Source organism: Phragmites australis, chromosome 5 (genome assembly GCF_958298935.1).
Source record: "Phragmites australis chromosome 5, lpPhrAust1.1, whole genome shotgun sequence".
Classification (NCBI taxonomy): Eukaryota; Viridiplantae; Streptophyta; class Magnoliopsida; order Poales; family Poaceae; genus Phragmites; species Phragmites australis.
This window is the reverse complement of record NC_084925.1, coordinates 36,348,644-36,365,892: the sequence shown is the minus strand read 5'-3', so window position 1 is coordinate 36,365,892 and position 17,249 is coordinate 36,348,644. Positions and strand designations below refer to the sequence as shown.

General features: G+C 42.2%; 3 protein-coding genes across 4 annotated transcripts; all 3 read left to right on the top strand.

Moving 5' to 3' along the window:
- The first annotated feature begins 2,187 nt into the window (after window positions 1-2,187).
- LOC133919457 (probable trehalose-phosphate phosphatase 1) lies at window positions 2,188-6,184 on the top strand. 2 transcript variants are annotated; one of them, XM_062363855.1, is made up of 12 exons: window positions 2,188-2,313; window positions 3,547-3,650; window positions 3,733-4,173; window positions 4,259-4,399; window positions 4,477-4,548; window positions 4,655-4,753; window positions 4,870-4,926; window positions 5,060-5,161; window positions 5,261-5,338; window positions 5,425-5,565; window positions 5,661-5,753; window positions 5,839-6,184. In XM_062363855.1, exons 3-12 carry the CDS (start codon window positions 3,895-3,897, stop codon window positions 5,944-5,946), a joined length of 1,170 nt encoding a protein of 389 aa, XP_062219839.1. In that variant the 5' UTR covers window positions 2,188-2,313; window positions 3,547-3,650; window positions 3,733-3,894; the 3' UTR covers window positions 5,947-6,184. The 2 variants fall into 2 exon arrangements, with proteins under 2 accessions (XP_062219839.1, XP_062219840.1); XM_062363856.1 differs by lacking the exon at window positions 3,547-3,650 and having other exon boundaries at window positions 2,214-2,313.
- Window positions 6,185-8,091: 1,907 nt separating this feature from the next.
- On the top strand, window positions 8,092-11,725 carry LOC133919456 (peroxisome biogenesis protein 19-1-like). The gene is made up of 4 exons (XM_062363854.1): window positions 8,092-8,333; window positions 8,408-8,711; window positions 9,954-10,270; window positions 11,448-11,725. Exons 1-4 carry the CDS (start codon window positions 8,212-8,214, stop codon window positions 11,491-11,493), a joined length of 789 nt encoding a protein of 262 aa, XP_062219838.1. The 5' UTR covers window positions 8,092-8,211; the 3' UTR covers window positions 11,494-11,725.
- A 404-nt stretch (window positions 11,726-12,129) lies between these two features.
- Window positions 12,130-13,468, top strand: LOC133918022 (acyl-acyl carrier protein thioesterase TE1, chloroplastic-like). Its single transcript, XM_062361802.1, has 5 exons — window positions 12,130-12,549; window positions 12,657-12,800; window positions 12,927-13,036; window positions 13,165-13,260; window positions 13,364-13,468. The coding sequence occupies exons 1-5, from the start codon at window positions 12,183-12,185 to the stop codon at window positions 13,466-13,468; spliced, it is 822 nt and encodes a 273-aa protein (XP_062217786.1). The 5' UTR covers window positions 12,130-12,182.
- The last annotated feature ends 3,781 nt before the right edge of the window (window positions 13,469-17,249 follow it).

The following is a 17,249-nucleotide window of genomic DNA, read 5'->3' as shown; positions in this document are numbered from 1 at the left end:
TCCGTAACAGTAACAACAACAACAAAACCCGTCTTAAGCAAATTGGTATGTTAGAGGTGAAATCTACGAGCTCTAACTAAAAAAGATCGGAACAAAATAATAATAAATAAATATACTAGCAGTACATAATAAAATGATAATAAATAAAGATATTAGTAGTACTTTGTAGCCAAACAGGTGTAAAAATGTACTAGTACTTCCTGGCCAAACATATTCTCATTAGTCTAGTCGTACTCATAACACTGTTCTTTCAAGTTCTTGATGGACGTATTACTACAGTAATGCACATTGTCCTCCTACTGGTTCTCTACTTCTGATATACTTGTTTGCTCCTTGCTCAGTTGGTCGTCAGATCCATCTATGCTACAAGTAACTAAAGAATCAGTGCATCTGGAGTACTGCGTGCGTAAATATGTTTTTCAGGGTCCTACTGACTGCTAGTGTCTATTGATTATGCAGGCATCTTTGGGATTTGGGAAGCACCAGATGGGCTAGCAAGTGCTGAGGCAGCGAGGACGAAACCAAGAAGACAAAGTATATTGTATGATACTCTTTTCCTAATTATTTAATCAGGTACAGATACAATGGCTGCCAATTGTTTCCAAAATGCAATCTTTCATACCTGTTGCTCATGAGTTCGAGTGTCTTCTTCACTTGCTGTGTTTTGGCAGTGTCCAGTTGGGCGTTAGGTGGACGAGCGACTCGAAAACGTTATCAGCATCCAGGTAGGCAACTGCGCCCTCGTGGATCCGACTTGGACTCCAACTCCTCCCTCTCATGAGCCATGTCGCCAGCAGTGACGTTTCAGTATTAACCCTCTCTGAAAATTGACGTGGTACCAAATCTTTTTAGTTGGACAATGAAAAACAAAAGGCGATGGATGGAAGATGTCGAACGTTTGTCTGCAAGGACTTGTGTTAACATCTGCATGAAGTTGGTTAGCCACCGACCATTAACATTTTAGTAGTACTATACTGTATTTTGTGGATACAGTTATGGAGCAGAAGTTTCTTCTTGACAGAGATGTGTTATCCGCATGGTCCCGGCCTGCGAGAGACAGCGTGTACATCAGTGACTCCTAATTGGTCACTGGAGAATTTGAAGTATACTTGAGTTCCTTTGCTTATTGACTTCATTTCGCCTGTAAGATAACCGTATGCTTCCTGGAGATGCGTTATTATTATTGTATACGGGAGCATCAAGCCCATCGGTTATGCTGTTCCATGCCTTGTTTATTTGCCATCAACATTTGTTTATCTCATCTTCTCCGTCCGGTTTCAGCCAGCAGGCATGGCACAAACCAACCGCTGTGGTATCCGTAAGGCGCACTTGGGCGGCCTCTCTTTTGTCAGTTTCTTTCACCCGAAATAGGTATGCGTTGCCGCGGCCTTCTCGTCGCCGAAGAGCCAAACTGGTATGCGTTGCTGCACACAAGTTACAAGGAAGATACGCCGTTCCTTTCCCATCGAGTTCACCGTCGTTTGCTCAACGGACAGTAGCATCTGTAATGTCAAGTGCTGCAAGTTGCAAGCCTCTCTGGAAGGCTGAAAGAAAGGCTAGTCTACTACAAGTTGCCGTCAAGCTCGAGACGAGCACGTGCCGCAGACAGCCACAGCGAAAGCCTGTATTTTTATGCCGATGTGCAGCTTTTCCCGGTGGTCGCGTCGGCGACGGCGACGGCGCACTCGGGCTCGAACGCTCCGCGAAGCTGTCGCGGTAGGAGCAGTAAAGCGCTAAAGCGAACGCACCTGCAGTCCTGCAAACGACTGAATGTGACCGGCCCGACGCGCGGATGCCGCCGTCCGAAACGTGTGCACGAACGGCGCGGGCGCGAGCGAGCACGTCCCTTTCGCGCGGGCGAGGTCAGAAGCCGTGGACGGCCCGGGTCGGCGCCTCGGCGGCGAGGTGGTTGTTTCCTTGCGCCCGCACTCACGTACCGGTGCCAGGCCGAGGTGGCTGCGGGTGGTGAGGCGTCCACCGCGGGGTGGGCGGGGGCCCGGCGCGTCGACGCTGATGCGACTCCAGCTCCACGCGGAGAAGGACGCGGCCGCGGTTGAGGGTGACGTGGGTTGCGTGGTCCCACTGTCAGTGGTTGGCGAGGCAGGGTTCTTTTCCAGTGGGCCCGGCCTGGAGGTGGGCTACGCGTCGGCCCAGTGGGCGGTGGTGGTGTACGGTTTCTTCTCTCCCTTCCTTCCCTCTGCTATATATACCCCTTGCATCGACGCCATTTGCCTCTCCTCCATTCTCCTCTTCCTCCTCCTCTCTCGGTGGATTGCCTGACGCTCTCGTTCTCAATTCGCGCCCTTTGTTAAGGTGCGCATCTGCTTCTCCCAGTCATTCTTTCGGTCAGCTTTGTTGCTTCCTTTTGGTATGTAATATTCGTTCTTTGAACTTCTTGGGAGTTCCTCCATGTTTTGCATCTGCAAAATATGGGCTCCATAAGTGTAACGACTGGACTTCAGTGCCCCTTCCTGCAAAAGAAGAGATGTTATTTTTCTGTTTGTGTGGTAACTTTGGCCCAATTGATTGGTGGTGCTCATGCCGGCAAAAAGGATTCTGTGAAATGCCATAAAAATGTACCAAATCTGAAAGTTACGTTAGAAACATCTCATGGTTAGAACTTGTAAGAGGGCCAGAGGAGTAATTGGATTATTTGGCCTCCTTTTCTTGCTGAATCTATCGCTCCCAGTCGGAGTCGCTAACGATCTGCCTCTGCATTCATAGCCATGTACTGGGCCATTCTCTTCTCTTGACTAGTTCTTTATTTTTTTATTGAAGTCTATTATTTTCTTGACCTCGTAAAATTTTCATGAAGTCATATTTCTCATGGCGTAGCATGGATGTATGCAGTATGCTTTTTCTTTATGTAAAAATGAATTGTGCCCTTTTCAAACGAGGTGGAGTTTCTTTTTCTGCGCACTTGTTTTCTCCAGAGAAATCAATGTCAACGTTTCCACTTCAGATTTTGTAACTTACTCATCATTTTTTCCTCTAAAGATTTCCACCTTGATATTTTCACAATGTAGCATGATGTTCTTATGCTTCCGTCACATTTTTTTTGGAACATTTAAGCTGGAGTTCTTCTGCTCTCTATCACGGTTTACGGTGATACAACTGCTCCTTTTATTTAAACAAATACAATTGATCTTTTAAGGTTGGCACCGTTGGCTATTTGCATACTGAACATAGTGGTGTTAGGTTTACCTACCATTTCTCAAGGTCAGAACACTCATTAAGACATTAAGCTATGGGCCCAAGCACACATGGCCTCAGTGATTAGACGACCATATAATCATGCTACCTCTATTCTCTTGCACTTGTCCAAAATATGTATAGTCAATGTTTTAATACTTGGACTGCTAATACGTAAAAAATGATTTCGGTAGGTTGGCCATAAAAAATGTATTGTAGACCTTGCCATTGTCTAAAACAACAGGTAAAAAGAGAATGGATGGAGTGCATGCCAAGAAATTGTGCATGTAACAAGTCAAGTATTTATACTTGTATGAATAAATGAAAACATGCACTTCCTTGATATTCTTGCAGTAAAACTTTCTGAATATCAAAGTGAATCAGAGGATTTTTATGGCCATCCCTACAAGCAATCCGGATTTCTGATATAGATGTTTCCTCGTCCTGAACATGAGAAGGTTGATCATATCCTATACTACCTTCTTTTTTCTGATGGAATAAAGCCACTTCATCTAACATTATGTTTCCTTGCCTGATCAGTTCTCAGGTATTCTGCTGTTGATGAACTGCCTCAACACCTGCAGTGACAAGAAAACGCTGAAGAAGTGGTTTTTCATCGACAAGACAGTAGGCTAACTTCAGTTCAGAGAAGAAGCAACACTCGACCTTACTCGACCACAGTTCTTTTCTCGATTCATCCCAATGGATATGAGCAGCAGCTCACCTGTCATCACCAATCAAGTGGCGATAAGCCCGCCGCTGTTAGGAGGCTTGACCTCAAACCTGATGCCGTTTTCAGTCATGTCCGGAGGTTACACCAGTCCTGGCATGAGCGTAAGCGTCAGTAGGCGTAAAATCGAGGAGGTCATTGTTAACGGGCTGCTGGATGCAATGAAATCCTCGTCTCCTCGTAAGAAGCACAATCTAGCCTTTGACCAGGGCAATTCACCTGAAGAAGATCCTGCTTACAGTGCATGGATGGTAAGTCACATTATATGCAGTTTTCAGTGGCCTACTTCCTCTAGACATGAATGCATGATGCACTGATGGGCGTCTTATGTTGCAGTCAAAATGCCCTTCTGCTTTGACCTCCTTCGAGCAGATAGTAGCCAATGGACAAGGCAGGAAGATTGCTGTGTTTCTGGACTATGATGGTACGCTATCGCCTATCGTGGACGATCCCGACAAAGCATTCATGTCCCCAGTGGTAAATCAGAACTACTTAGTAGCATTACTTGATCAATGAACAACTGCTTATACTTATCCCGAAAACCTTTTCCTCAGATGAGAGCTGCCGTGAGAAATGTTGCGAAGTACTTCCCCACTGCAATTGTCAGCGGAAGGTCCCGCAAGAAGGTATTAATAATCTGTTCTCATGTATTTCTGTACTAGTGTCAAAATCCTTGTTATGTGAAAGTAATTGTTTGATCTGACATATTTTGCTTTTCATTTTTTTATGAAGGTATTTGACTTTGTAAAACTGAAGGAACTCTACTATGCTGGAAGTCATGGGATGGACATAATGACATCTGTAGTGAATTCTCAACATGATACTGAAAAGGTGAGGACTTCTTGCTCGTAGTTTATGGTTTCACTAACACTAAATTCTACTTTTTCCCTATTACTTGCATATAATTCTGTGCACAATACTTACGATCCCTTGAATTCTACTTGTAGGGCAACGAAGCCAATCTCTTCCAACCTGCTTGCGAGTTTCTGCCTATGATTGATGAGGTGCGTTCTTTTTATAACTACTGCAGCTAACAAACTGCATTGCATTTCTATTTGGTTTATGTGGAATTCAGTTATTGTTCTTGACGGGTAATCTATCAATTTGTTGTACTATTAACCCACATTTTTCCAACAGGTTTCCAAGTCCCTCTTGGAGGTCACAAGTGGAATTGAAGGTGCAAGTGTTGAGAATAACAAGTTCTGTGTATCTGTACATTACCGCAACGTAGCAGAGAAGGTGAAAATCTGCACCTCGAGCATTCGCTGCTCTTGCGTCTTGCCTCTTTTCTGCTTCTAAATACTAGCAAATTCAACAGTTTCGCCTGCTTACTTTCAGGACTGGAAAGAGGTTGCGCGACTCGTAAACGAAGCCGTGGAGGCCTTTCCTCGTCTCAAAGTGACCAATGGGCGAATGGTAGGAAACTGAACTGTTCTACTAGGATGGCTACAAGTCTTAACAATTCTTTGAAGATTTAACATAAAACCTTTTGCAATTTGCAGGTTTTAGAGGTACGTCCAGTGATCGATTGGGACAAGGGCAAGGCTGTCAAGTTTCTACTCCAATCACTCGGCCTAGATGACTCAGAAAATGTTATCCCTATCTACATCGGAGATGACCGAACTGACGAAGACGCTTTCAAGGTACTTTATTTTGTAAAGAAACTTGTGAAGTGGTGATCCCAGCCAGTCACATGTTAGGAGTTGTCTAAACTCCCTAGTCTTCTCTCTTATCTCAGGTACTCCGAGAGCGAAACTGCGGACACGGGATACTAGTTTCGCAGGTGCCTAAGGACACTGAAGCCTTCTACTCGCTGAGAGACCCATCTGAAGTAAAGCTCTCATGAATTTGTATTCCTCATTTCCCTCTTGGTTTCGTTCAGTCTATTGAATCCTAAACGTTTCCCTCGCTTGCAGGTGATGGAGTTCCTCAATTCCCTGGTGAGATGGAAGAAGCACTCACTATGCCGAAACCGAAAAAAAAACGATGATGAATCCAAGAGTGTGCTTAGATACACTTGCTGAGAAATAAGTGTAGTTCCTGAGGCGACAATTTTGTAGAGTTGACGCAGTGGATGGCTCATTCCTTCATGTCTATGAATGTTCTTTCCTATTGTTCATGTTCTTTGCCACTGAGAAATGATCAGTGGTTGTCTCGGGCTCTTGCAATTGTAATTTGTAAGCAAGAGGGCCCTTTTCTGTTTAGGCAGGTCAATAAAAACTTGTTCAGGCAGGTCAATAAAAACTGTCACGCTCACTCTTACCAGTACTTGCACTAAAACAGAGTTAAGTTCATGGATCACGACTAAAAAACTATTTTTTAAAAATATCTAGGATGTTTTTTTGATAGATGGATCGTATGACAAACTGTTTGAGTGATTTTTAAAGATGGACAATATAAGAAGTCATCTGTGTAAAGTTTATTTTTACATGCAGTTTCCTATGTGAATCGTATACGGTAATCGTATGTGATAATCACATATATTAAAGGTTAATTTTTAAAAATTACATATAATAATGGTTATTTTTAAAAACGGTTCACACATAGAACCGTTTTTAAAAATGAATAAGAGCCTATCTTAAAAACTTCATAATAAGTTTCACATGCTATTGTTACCACAAGTTCTATTAATACAAATAAACTCAAAAATAATGAGAAAAAAAACTACCAACTCTAACATCTCCAACAAGATCAATAAGAAGAGGATCAAAGACCTCCGCTATCAACAACAAGATTTAACTTATAGAAGTACTTAGTAATAATAATAGCATATACACTTCTGATCATATCTTATATCTAAAATTTCAAATGATTATTCCTATATCTAAATGACTTCAAATGAAAAAAAATCAATTATAAAGTTGTAGGTCTCATCTGAGTGCTACAATTTTCATATAAAATTTATCCTCGTTCAAATTGTATGAAAAAATTATGATTTTTTTAATATAAGCTATCATCTATTTTCAAATATGGTTTCTTACATGATCCGTTTGCAGTATTGGATGATAGTTTATTTTAAAAAAATCCTAACTTTTTCATATGAAGTCGAATAAGGATAAACTTTATATTAAAATTGTAGCCATCGATGAGATCTACAATTTTATAGTTGAAAACTTATTCATTTGAAGTCATTTAGACACCCAAATAATTGTTTGAATTTTCAGATAAAAGATATCAAAAGGAATGTATATGCTATTATGATCAGTAGTAGTTCTGTGCTAAGATGGTGAGAAGTGTTCGCGCGAGCTAATAGATTTTGAGCTTGAGTGTCAAGAACTGCACATAAACGTATTTCGCGCAAAAAAAACGTGTGACTTGTGATTTGCAACGTCGCGGCCATAGTGTACCTGATAAGTAAAAAAAAACATTTTTTTAGGCAAAAAATATCGATTTAGGGATTGATTGTCACAGACGGTTCGCTTAAAGAACCGTTCGTAGAAATCGGTTTTCACATGTGGTCTCTTTTGAGTATATGAAAATCGTTTATTTCCATAGACCTTCGATTACGGATGAATACGCTACACATCTGTGTAAACGGGTTATCACCTGTGTCTAAAAATAGTTTTTTTTTTAAATAATAGATACAAAACCTTAAAAAGTAGAGATTCATCTTCTTTTTCCTTCTCCTATCTTTTTTTTTTCATCCTTCTCCTCTTCTGTGCCCAGCTCAGTTCTCATGAGTGATGAATGTAGAGCTATAAAGTAGAGGCTCACTTTTTTCTTTTTTTTCTTTTCATCCTTTTTTTCTATGTGCCAAAAATTAAAGAAACTTAAATACACCAGAACAGAAACTTAGTCCGTAAATCCATACCTGATTCTCACCTCCTACCTATTAATACTTGCGTGGCTATCTCTCCCCTAGTCGAGTTCTTTTAAATTGCGAGTAAGAGATTCAGATTTCGGATGCGCCTACAGCAAGGACAAACACAGTTTGTACACAAAACCTTCTCGAATTCGATTCAGCAATGGGTAACAGTTCGATTAGTACTGCTGCTGCGTGTGTGTACGAGGATGTACCATTTATGAGGACCTGATCTACATCCGCCGTTGGATTGATTGCTGTTTACTCTCAAGATCACGATCCGACGGCTGTGAACGCCATCCATCTGTAATTGCCGACCAGAGAAGGGTTCGGCTGCCGGCGGTGTTGGTCTCTTTCTCTTTTATTTCCCCCCAAAAGCGCACGCGTGATCGCAATTCCCACACGTGCTGCCGCCGCGCCGTCCCAAATCCGGAAGGGGAACCCCCTCGACGCCGTCGCGGCTTCCGAGGCGCAGCGCAGCCCTTCCATGGCCTCCTCCAGCTCCAGCTCCGCCGCCGCTGCGGGGGCCGACGACCTCGACCAGCTCCTGGACAGCGCCCTCGACGACTTCACCAGCTTCGATCTCTCCGCCTCCGCCGCTCCCAAAAGGTCCGCCTCTGCTCCCCTTCGGAGCCAAAAGCTTCCGCTAGGATTTTTACTGACTGTCGTGTCTCTCTCTGCAGCGGCGCCGAGGCCTCGGGGTCGGGGTCGGCGTCGGCGTCGGCTTTGGGGTCGGGGGGCAAGGCGCCGGTGAAGGGGCTGGGGATAGGGCTGCCGGACCCCAAGGCGCCGAGGCGGCGCGCGGTGAAGCAGCCCCAGCCGCCGCCGAGGGGCGCGTACGCGTCGGAGGCACTCGAGAAGCTGACGCGCGAGACGCGGGAGGCGGTGCGCGGGCTCGAGACGGCGACCGAGGGTGTCGCGGGTCTGGAAGACGACGCGATGATGGAGGAGTTCGTCAAGCAGTTCGAGGAGTTTGCAGGGGCGCAGGTACGATTGCTAATTAGCGTCTCTGTTAAATTGGAAAATATATATGGAAAATTTAGAAGATGCGAGAGCGTAGGATGCCCCTATGCTGGTATAATATTTGCTATGCTCAAGTCCAATGGATGAATCCACACTTTGGAGGCATGGGAGCTAGGGCATTACTGCGTACTGGTATGCAGAGATGCTATTAGGTTTCTTATAAAATTCTTTAGTTGAGAGCGCTAACGAAGTTGCCTATGGAAGTGAAAGAACCTTTCATTCTGAGCAGCAGCAGCAGTTGGGATCTATTGACTATTTATAAATGGGGAACTAGACAATCACTCATAAAGATGATTTGATAATTTGGGGGCTCCAATGGGCAAAAGAAGTTGTTAGCTGCAGCTTTGCAATTTGACATTGGAGCAGATACTTATTGATTTAAGCAATCTTGATGGTTCCAGAAGTTAACCTTGATCCTACATGTTGTGTATTCAATCTTGCAATGAAATTGTTACATTTACCTTGCGCAATTGTAACTGGGACATTTTAAGAAAGCACCATTTAGAAGAGTATGTAACTTTATATGCCTAATAGCTTTCCTTCTGAATGTGTTTTTCGAGTCATGGGATATAACTTATAAGAGCTCTCGTGGTACAACAACTTCCTAGCTGATTATGAAGCCCGCATAAGTGACTTGGCAGAATAGTTGTTTCATTCAGATGAAAATCCTATAGCCTGTTACTTATTGTAATAAGTGAAGTGCATTTGGACTGAACCATTGAATGTCACTTCTTTGTCTTGTCATCTAAAGGTGTTGTCATACTGTTGTTTGGTATTAGAGCACAGTTAATTTATAGAGTAAATTTCACAAGACCACATATTTTATGGTCATGGTTTCTGAAAACCACATGTTTTTTTGACTAGTTGCAACTGACCCAGGTTTATGGCCATAATGTTTCACAACCCAACCCCAACTACACAGCACATTGGCCCTTTGATACACTCTGCTTGTCGATCAACTCCGCCCACCACAATGTGGTTTTGTGAAATCCTTTGACCATAAAACATGGGGTTAAGTGCCACTAGTCAAGTAATCTTCGATTTTGTGAAACCTCACCATAAAATCTGGGGTTAAGTACCACTAGCTAAAAGAACTAGAGTTTTCTTCAACGACGACCATGAGACCTGTGATTTTGTGATTTACTCTACTTTTTAACTTTGCGCCTATACATTTAAGAGCTAATGCTTTTATTTTACCATCCACAGGATATGGACTCTATTGTTGAAACAATGTTGCAGCAACTTCTGTCCAAGGAGATTCTTCATGACCCCATGAAGGACATCGTGGGTAAATATCCAAAATGGCTGGAGGATAACAAAGATAAAATAAGCAAAGAAGAATATGAGCGTTACAACAATCAACTTGAACTCATGGTGAAGCTTATCGAGGTCTATGAAAATGATCCTAAGAACATGACTAAGATTTTTGACATCATGCAAAACATGCAAGCATGTGGTCAGCCCCCCAGTGATCTTGTCCAAGATATTGTTCCTGATCTGGATCTGAGCAAGTTGGGACAACTGTGAGTCTCGCATACGTTTCCAGTTAACCATACTGTCATTATTGTTATTTATGCATGTATGGCAACCCAAGTCTATAATCAAACAGCTTGTGGATTGCTCACACTGTTTCAAAACATAGGCCTAGCATGCATTTTCTTGGTAAATGTTGTAAATTTTTGTCCAGCAATTATTCGAACAGCATATTGGTTTAGTCACACAAAATATTACTGCTAGACTTCTCTCTAGATATGCTTCTACAGGATTGTGGTTTTTTTGTTATTACTGAAGATCATGAGCAAAAAGCAAATAGTTTGAAATATAAGGACGAATTGTGGTAAAAAAAAAAAAGTTCTTACCCCAGCCTAGCTAATTAAGAATTCCATACTGCTCTGACCATTCAGAGTGATAGAATTTAAATTCACTTTAAACTTTTATCCTCTTAGGACATAGGTGGTAATTCTTAGTCATCTGCCTTTTCAAATATAAATTATTGTTTTGCTAATCAATTCTTACTTGTATAACTATTGGCACACCCTGTAGTGACAAATCGGTCATATGATCAAATTCTGTATCACCTGGAAAGTTGAATTGTGGTTATGCAAACAAAATGGCAAGTACGGATTATTGTAATTGAACATAGATTTCCACTTTACTGTTTGAAAATGAAAGCTGTCTTGTAGATGAATTAGCCATTATTCATCAGTAAGTGGGATGTATTTCTTGGCCATCGCTTTTACAATATGAAATGTCATTTTGCTATTTTCCAATTGTACTAAAGTTCTATTAGAACATTCTTTGGTGGTGACCAGCAATCTGAACAATTGTGTAGCACATGTCAAGTTTAATATGGTTAGTTCAGATAATTATAGTTGAACATAAATTCCACCTTAATGTTTGAAAGAGAAATAAACTATTTTGTAGACTTCCACTTCAATGTTTGAAAAATAAAGAAGTTGTCTTGTAGGAGTAGATTAAGTAGCCATTCTCAAAGTCAAATTCCAGTGTTTTTTAGAACTTCTATGTGAACTGAATTTCATTTTTTCATTGTATAATTAAAGTTTGTGCTTTTGCATTGTATTAATAGAGTAGATTATTTACCTAATGCTATATTAATGTTCATGCTATCATAAGATATGTGGTATATACATCAGATTTACATCCCATGTCTGACTATTTGCGGTCGCTTCTATGTTTCAGGTCTCCTGAGATGCTTGAATCAGCACCAAATTGCTGCGTAATGTGATAGGCAAAGCATTTCATTGTGGCTGCGAATTTCATGGAGTTCACCTTACCTGTACCTTTCCCCGCTTGAATTTTGTAGCTTGAAGATAAGTTTCGTTTGGATAATTTGTAAAGCCTCACAGATATAGAAGGAGTTCAGTGTTCTTTCTGATTCTTAAATTTCAAGCTATATTCTTTCCAGTTGATGTACTTGTAATACTCATTCCGCTCCTATATACATGCCATCTTTCAAATCTGTTCTTGAACATATGTTTGGATCTTTACCCATTTTTTTCTTACATGTACGTACTTTTTAGTGATTTATTTCTGTTAGACAAAGTATCGGTTTGGGTCGTGTGAAGTCACACTTTTGAACTTCGGTCATGGACTTCTTTTTTTAAAATTCTAAGATTTAATAACTGAAGATTTGAGATTTTTTCTTCTAGGAAAGTAGTTTCATAATATTATAATCTCGGTATGCTGATTACAACAGAAATTAATTATCAAAGCTGTATTTTCCATGCAGTCTCAATATTTTCTCTCTCTTTTTTACCGGAGGAGGTACTGTCCTAAGAGAAATAGTTAGGCTTTTTTTTCTTCCAATGACGGTAGCATGCTCTCTTCTCTTGTAGTGATACATTTGTTGTGCAAAATATTATGTAGAAGCATGCGCGTTGTGACAGTACACAAAAGCGAAAGGACGCACACGCCATGTCTGGCGTGTGCCCAACTGCGCGCATTGTCATGGCAGCAATAGCATACTTTCGCGTGCTCTCCATAAAGAGACGACAGCACAGGGTAGATATTGGAGCACACCATAGCTATCGCCGCACAATGGAACTCCGCATGCCGCATCTTTGTTACCAGCTGCCTCCGAACACCAAACAACCACCACCACCTTCAGCGAGCAGTGCTGGAGCTTGGGCTCGCTCCAGCCACTTCGCCGGCGTTCTCCTTGCCCAGCCATGTCCCCGGCGTGCGAGGGCTCTGAAGGTCGCTGCCCCCAACTCTCGCCCCCTTGATGAGGCCATCTGTACCAAGAACATCAGCCACGGCACAAAACTGAGGTTCTCCCTCCGCTCCTAGTCCTAGCTATATACATTTCTCGTAGTAGCTGCTACTGCTAGCAGCTCCCTTTTTCTTGTATGTGTTTCTATCTTGCCTTCTTGGAATCGAATAATTAAGCTTATGTGTATGTATGTATGTATCCTTGGTCTACGCGATACAGAGCGGACAAAATTTTCCAAGTGGAGATGACGGTCCGTGACTGCGAGCTTGACCAGCACGGGGTCGTCCACAATGCTGCATACGCGACTTACATCGGAAAAGGTCGGGTACCAACAACACGTACGGATAATTGTCGAATTTAGTACGTATATATGCTGGGTGTACATTTTTACGAGCTCGAGTTCTTTTACCTTTTCTTTGAGTCCTTGACTGGTACTGATCAATCAGCTCGAGAAGGGTTGGCTGCAAGCCTTGGCATCAGCAGAGACTCGATCGCACGCACAGGCAAAGCTATGGCACTCTCCGAGCTGGACCTCAAGTACTTCACGCCTCTGATGGTACGTACGCATTATAGATTGCCGATTTAGTTGCGTCATCAGCTCATGCAATTACATTTTCCGTTACTATCTTTTTTCGAGAACGTGCGCGTACGTGTTTCACTAAGAGCGCCATGCATGATCTCCAGCGCGGCGCCAGGTTCGTTGTTATGGTTAGGGTCGTCCAGATCAAGGGCGTGCGGATGCTCGTCGAGCACTTCATCGAGACGCTGCCGGAACGCAAGGTATGCGCATGCATGTAACGATCAAGAACTGAGACAATCTTACCCTGCAACATACCGTTCCATGCATGCATGAGAGCTTGATCTCGATCCTCTTGCACGTCAGCTCGTCCTGGAAGCGACGGCCACCGTGGTCTTCCTCAACAAAGACTACCGCCCGACTCGCGTGTTCTCGGAGGTGTCGTCCAAGCTGCTGCACTTCTCATCCTAGCTAGCTGCTAGCAGCTAGAACCGATGGCAAGCTGACGTCGTAGCTTGTTCTTCATTTGTGCCTACTCTCCACTGTTTGTTTAATCGAGCGAGACAGACATTCCGTGGTAGCCGAATGAGTGTACGCGGTCGATCGATTTCTCGTGCAGTCGTGTGTGCAAGCCTGAATTGAAAGGGCAGTTTGTCGATCGAGGCATCACCAGGAACTCATCCGGCCCGCCACCAGGGCCGTACCACAGTATATAGGGTACTATGTAAAATTGAAATTACAGTTTTTCTCGAATACAATTGTATGTATACCATTAAAAATAATATTAATGTTATATGTAGTCAATATTTATAAATAAAAGAGGAATACTTAAGAAATTTATAAAAATATAATTATGTCTAAACCTCTACTTGACGAACACTAATTACCACTTATAAAACAAAATGGAATGATATTTGTGGAATATCGCATCTTTTCTTTTTCTACGACTACGAGGATAAAGCGTATGCACGCACACACATACTCACACACTCACATCTACAAATAATACTATTGAAAATACTCGTGTGTTTAATTTATGGGCACTAGGATTTGAATTTTGGTAGCTGGAGTCATATTCGGATGCGTAATATTGCAATTAGAGAAAACAAATCTAGGTGAGTTGTGGTTTGTGAAAAGTCTATTTATATTCTATATGCTATACCATATTGTCCAATTTAAATATGTGATGAAAATCTAGTTGTACCTAAAGGCTAAAACATTCTTAGTTCTGATAGTATAGTTTTATTTAATTTTCACATAAAAATTCATAAGACGTAGTTATTCACAGTGAGATAAATAACCAAATTAACCGATTACTAACCTAATTAATAATCTAAAGCTAAAAAATTAACTTAGTAAGATAGATAAACCCCATAAGACCCTATACGGTCGCCCACCTTACACTTACTAATCGACGGCCCTGCCCGCCACTCAGGTGCTAATCAGGGACCACAACTTGATCCGGCATTCCAGGAATTGGTTCGCGAATATTAATCGCGATCCGCTCAGGCTCGTGGTAAAGTTGGGTCGGGGTGGTGGGGGGGGGGGTACGGGGATTCCAGTAAGCGGCATGTTCGTACCGTACGTATTCCACAGGTTCGCATGCTTCGCGTGGTACCAGTAGCTCGCACGCGCGATCCATTTTTAGAGAACGGAACGTCTTTATTACGGCCTATGCACAAGTTATACACTCAACTATATATTATTATAAAATTCAACCATGCTTATTAAAGATTTAAGTTGTTTTTAAGTGCTGTCGAATATCTAACTATATGTATATACGTATAAGAAGTATATCGTATATAAAAAAATATGTTGTGAGCATATTTAATAACTCTGGATATTATGAAATCAGATATGTTATATCAGATATGTTCGAAATTCAGAATGTGTATAATAGAAAGGTCTCAATTGCTTATTCAATTTAAAAAGATTAGTATTTAGGATAAATCTAAGAAAAATGATTACTTATCGATTACGGCTGAATAGCAGACAATACATCACCTCTATACAAGGAGAGGACCTAGACCACCTGGGGAAGGCTCTCTTTCTCTCGGCTATTGGAGGCAGACATTAAGACCTTAGCGTAGGAGAAACTCGACGACTTTAGCTCTAAGTTAGACTAAATTCGATCTACTCTTTGTTATAAATTAGCCATATTATCTGTACTCGAGTGAATACATACACATAATCACTCACACATGACGTATGGTATTACTTCAACTAGAAGCTGAACTTGTATATATTGCGTATGCCTCACTTCATATTCTATCTTTAATCCATGAAGATAACCCAATTATTTTCAGACATATTGTCATAAACAAATCCTCGACAGGGGTGGCATGTTATTTTCATTGCTTCCCTCACTTGCTCCTTCTGAAGAAGAGACCAATATCGTGCCTAGTGAGTGCTATGAAGATAACTTACATATAGAAGTTTGATTTTATCTTACCAAATACAATATCATTTCTACTCAACTATAACCAACAAAGCGTAATTACCCTAACTAAGAGATGAGTCATACACATGATAGGAGCCGTTGTAACACCCTGGATATTATAGGAATATAATCTAAATATTAAAAAAAATAAAATGTCAAAAAAATGATTTTTTATCTGTAACCCGGACGTACGATCAGAGATCACATATACTAGACGTCGTCGAAACGAATCAGTTTCACTATTCAACAACCTATTTGGACATCGGGCCCAGATGTTGGTCAACCCTTTCTTCAACCTAGTGACACAGCTCAAATCGGGGGATAAACTTGGCCGACTTCGTGCCCATGTAGGCCGCCAAGCCATCCCCTAGCTGGCGACCTCCTCTGCTCTGGACGAATCGACCCGACCGCCTTATCCACCGGGCCTCCCTATTCTCTCTCTCTCAACCAGGACACAGAACACAACGCCGCCTCTCCGTTCAGTCCACTGCCACCCAAATTCCACGCCACCGAGTGTGAATCCACCCCAGCCAAGCCTCAAGAATAGAGAAGGAAGGTCGCCAAGGTCGTCCCCGCTGATTTCCGCATGAGCCCTATCATTTCTCAGACAAATCGAGTCTCGCACTCTATTTCCCCCCCAAGTCCAGCGGTTCCACTCTGGCCTCACCGACAAGCTGCCGTGTCCTAGCTCCTCCGTCCCAACCGAGAGCACGATGAGCCTCACCGGACCTCCCTCGATCTTTTGCATGCGCTAAATCGACCTTGGCCCGACGTTGGCGTGGCTCTTTGTGTTAGATTCTAGCCTGTAATCCTGCGTATTTATCGTTTGGTTAGTTACTTAGAGACGCGGCTACGTCCGCAAATCTTCAGGGCATGAGCACGTCTTGCGCCGGTAGCTTCAGTGCTGCATAAAACTCCACTGTTCATCATCCAAATCGTGCTGAAATTTCATCATATTGACAGCGAGCGGGAGAGCAGAGTGAGCTGCTGATCCCAACAATTAGTATCAAAGCCAAGTCAGCTGATCCTAGCAGTGGGATGCCTGCTTCATGGACGCCGGTGGGTGAGGGACCCTGAACTCCCCTGTTGCGAGGCCACCCACGGTCGCCGGGTCCACCTACGCGCCAACCTCGACACCACGACAGTGGTGGAAGTGAAGTCATCCTCCAACACATCATCAAGGAAGTCGTAGGTGTGGCGTATCCACTCCTCACCTACAAGAGCATGGACTCTGGGACACCATCGAATTTGACAACGCCGAACTACAGGAGGACAAAATGGCATTAGAGGCCATCCTCCGCTCGGTTTCACCTGAGATGATTACGACATTAGCCATGAAGAGAAGTGCAAAGGAAGCATGGTAAACCTTCAAAACAATGCGAGTCGGATCTGACCGAGTGCATAAGGCGAGCGCCCACAAGCTTTGGAAGAAATATGAGGGCATCGGCTTCCGCGACGATGAATCCATTGATGACTTCGCTTTGTTTAACACCCCACATTTTAGCATTTAAAAGGTAGCCCAAAATCACTCCTTTTAAAAAATCTAATTATTTAAACCAGCATAAAATCAATGAAATATATATTTGAATACATACATACATGCATGCTTACATACATACATGCATATACATACATACATACATACATACATACATACATACATACTTGTATGTATATATTCAAATATATTATTTTAGCTAAGTATTCTAAAGAGCACCTAATTAATTTATAAATTAATCCTTGCAATAAAATTATCATGTGCATTTTGGTTTAATTTTTTAATGGTTCTTTGAGTGGAGATTGGAATTTGAA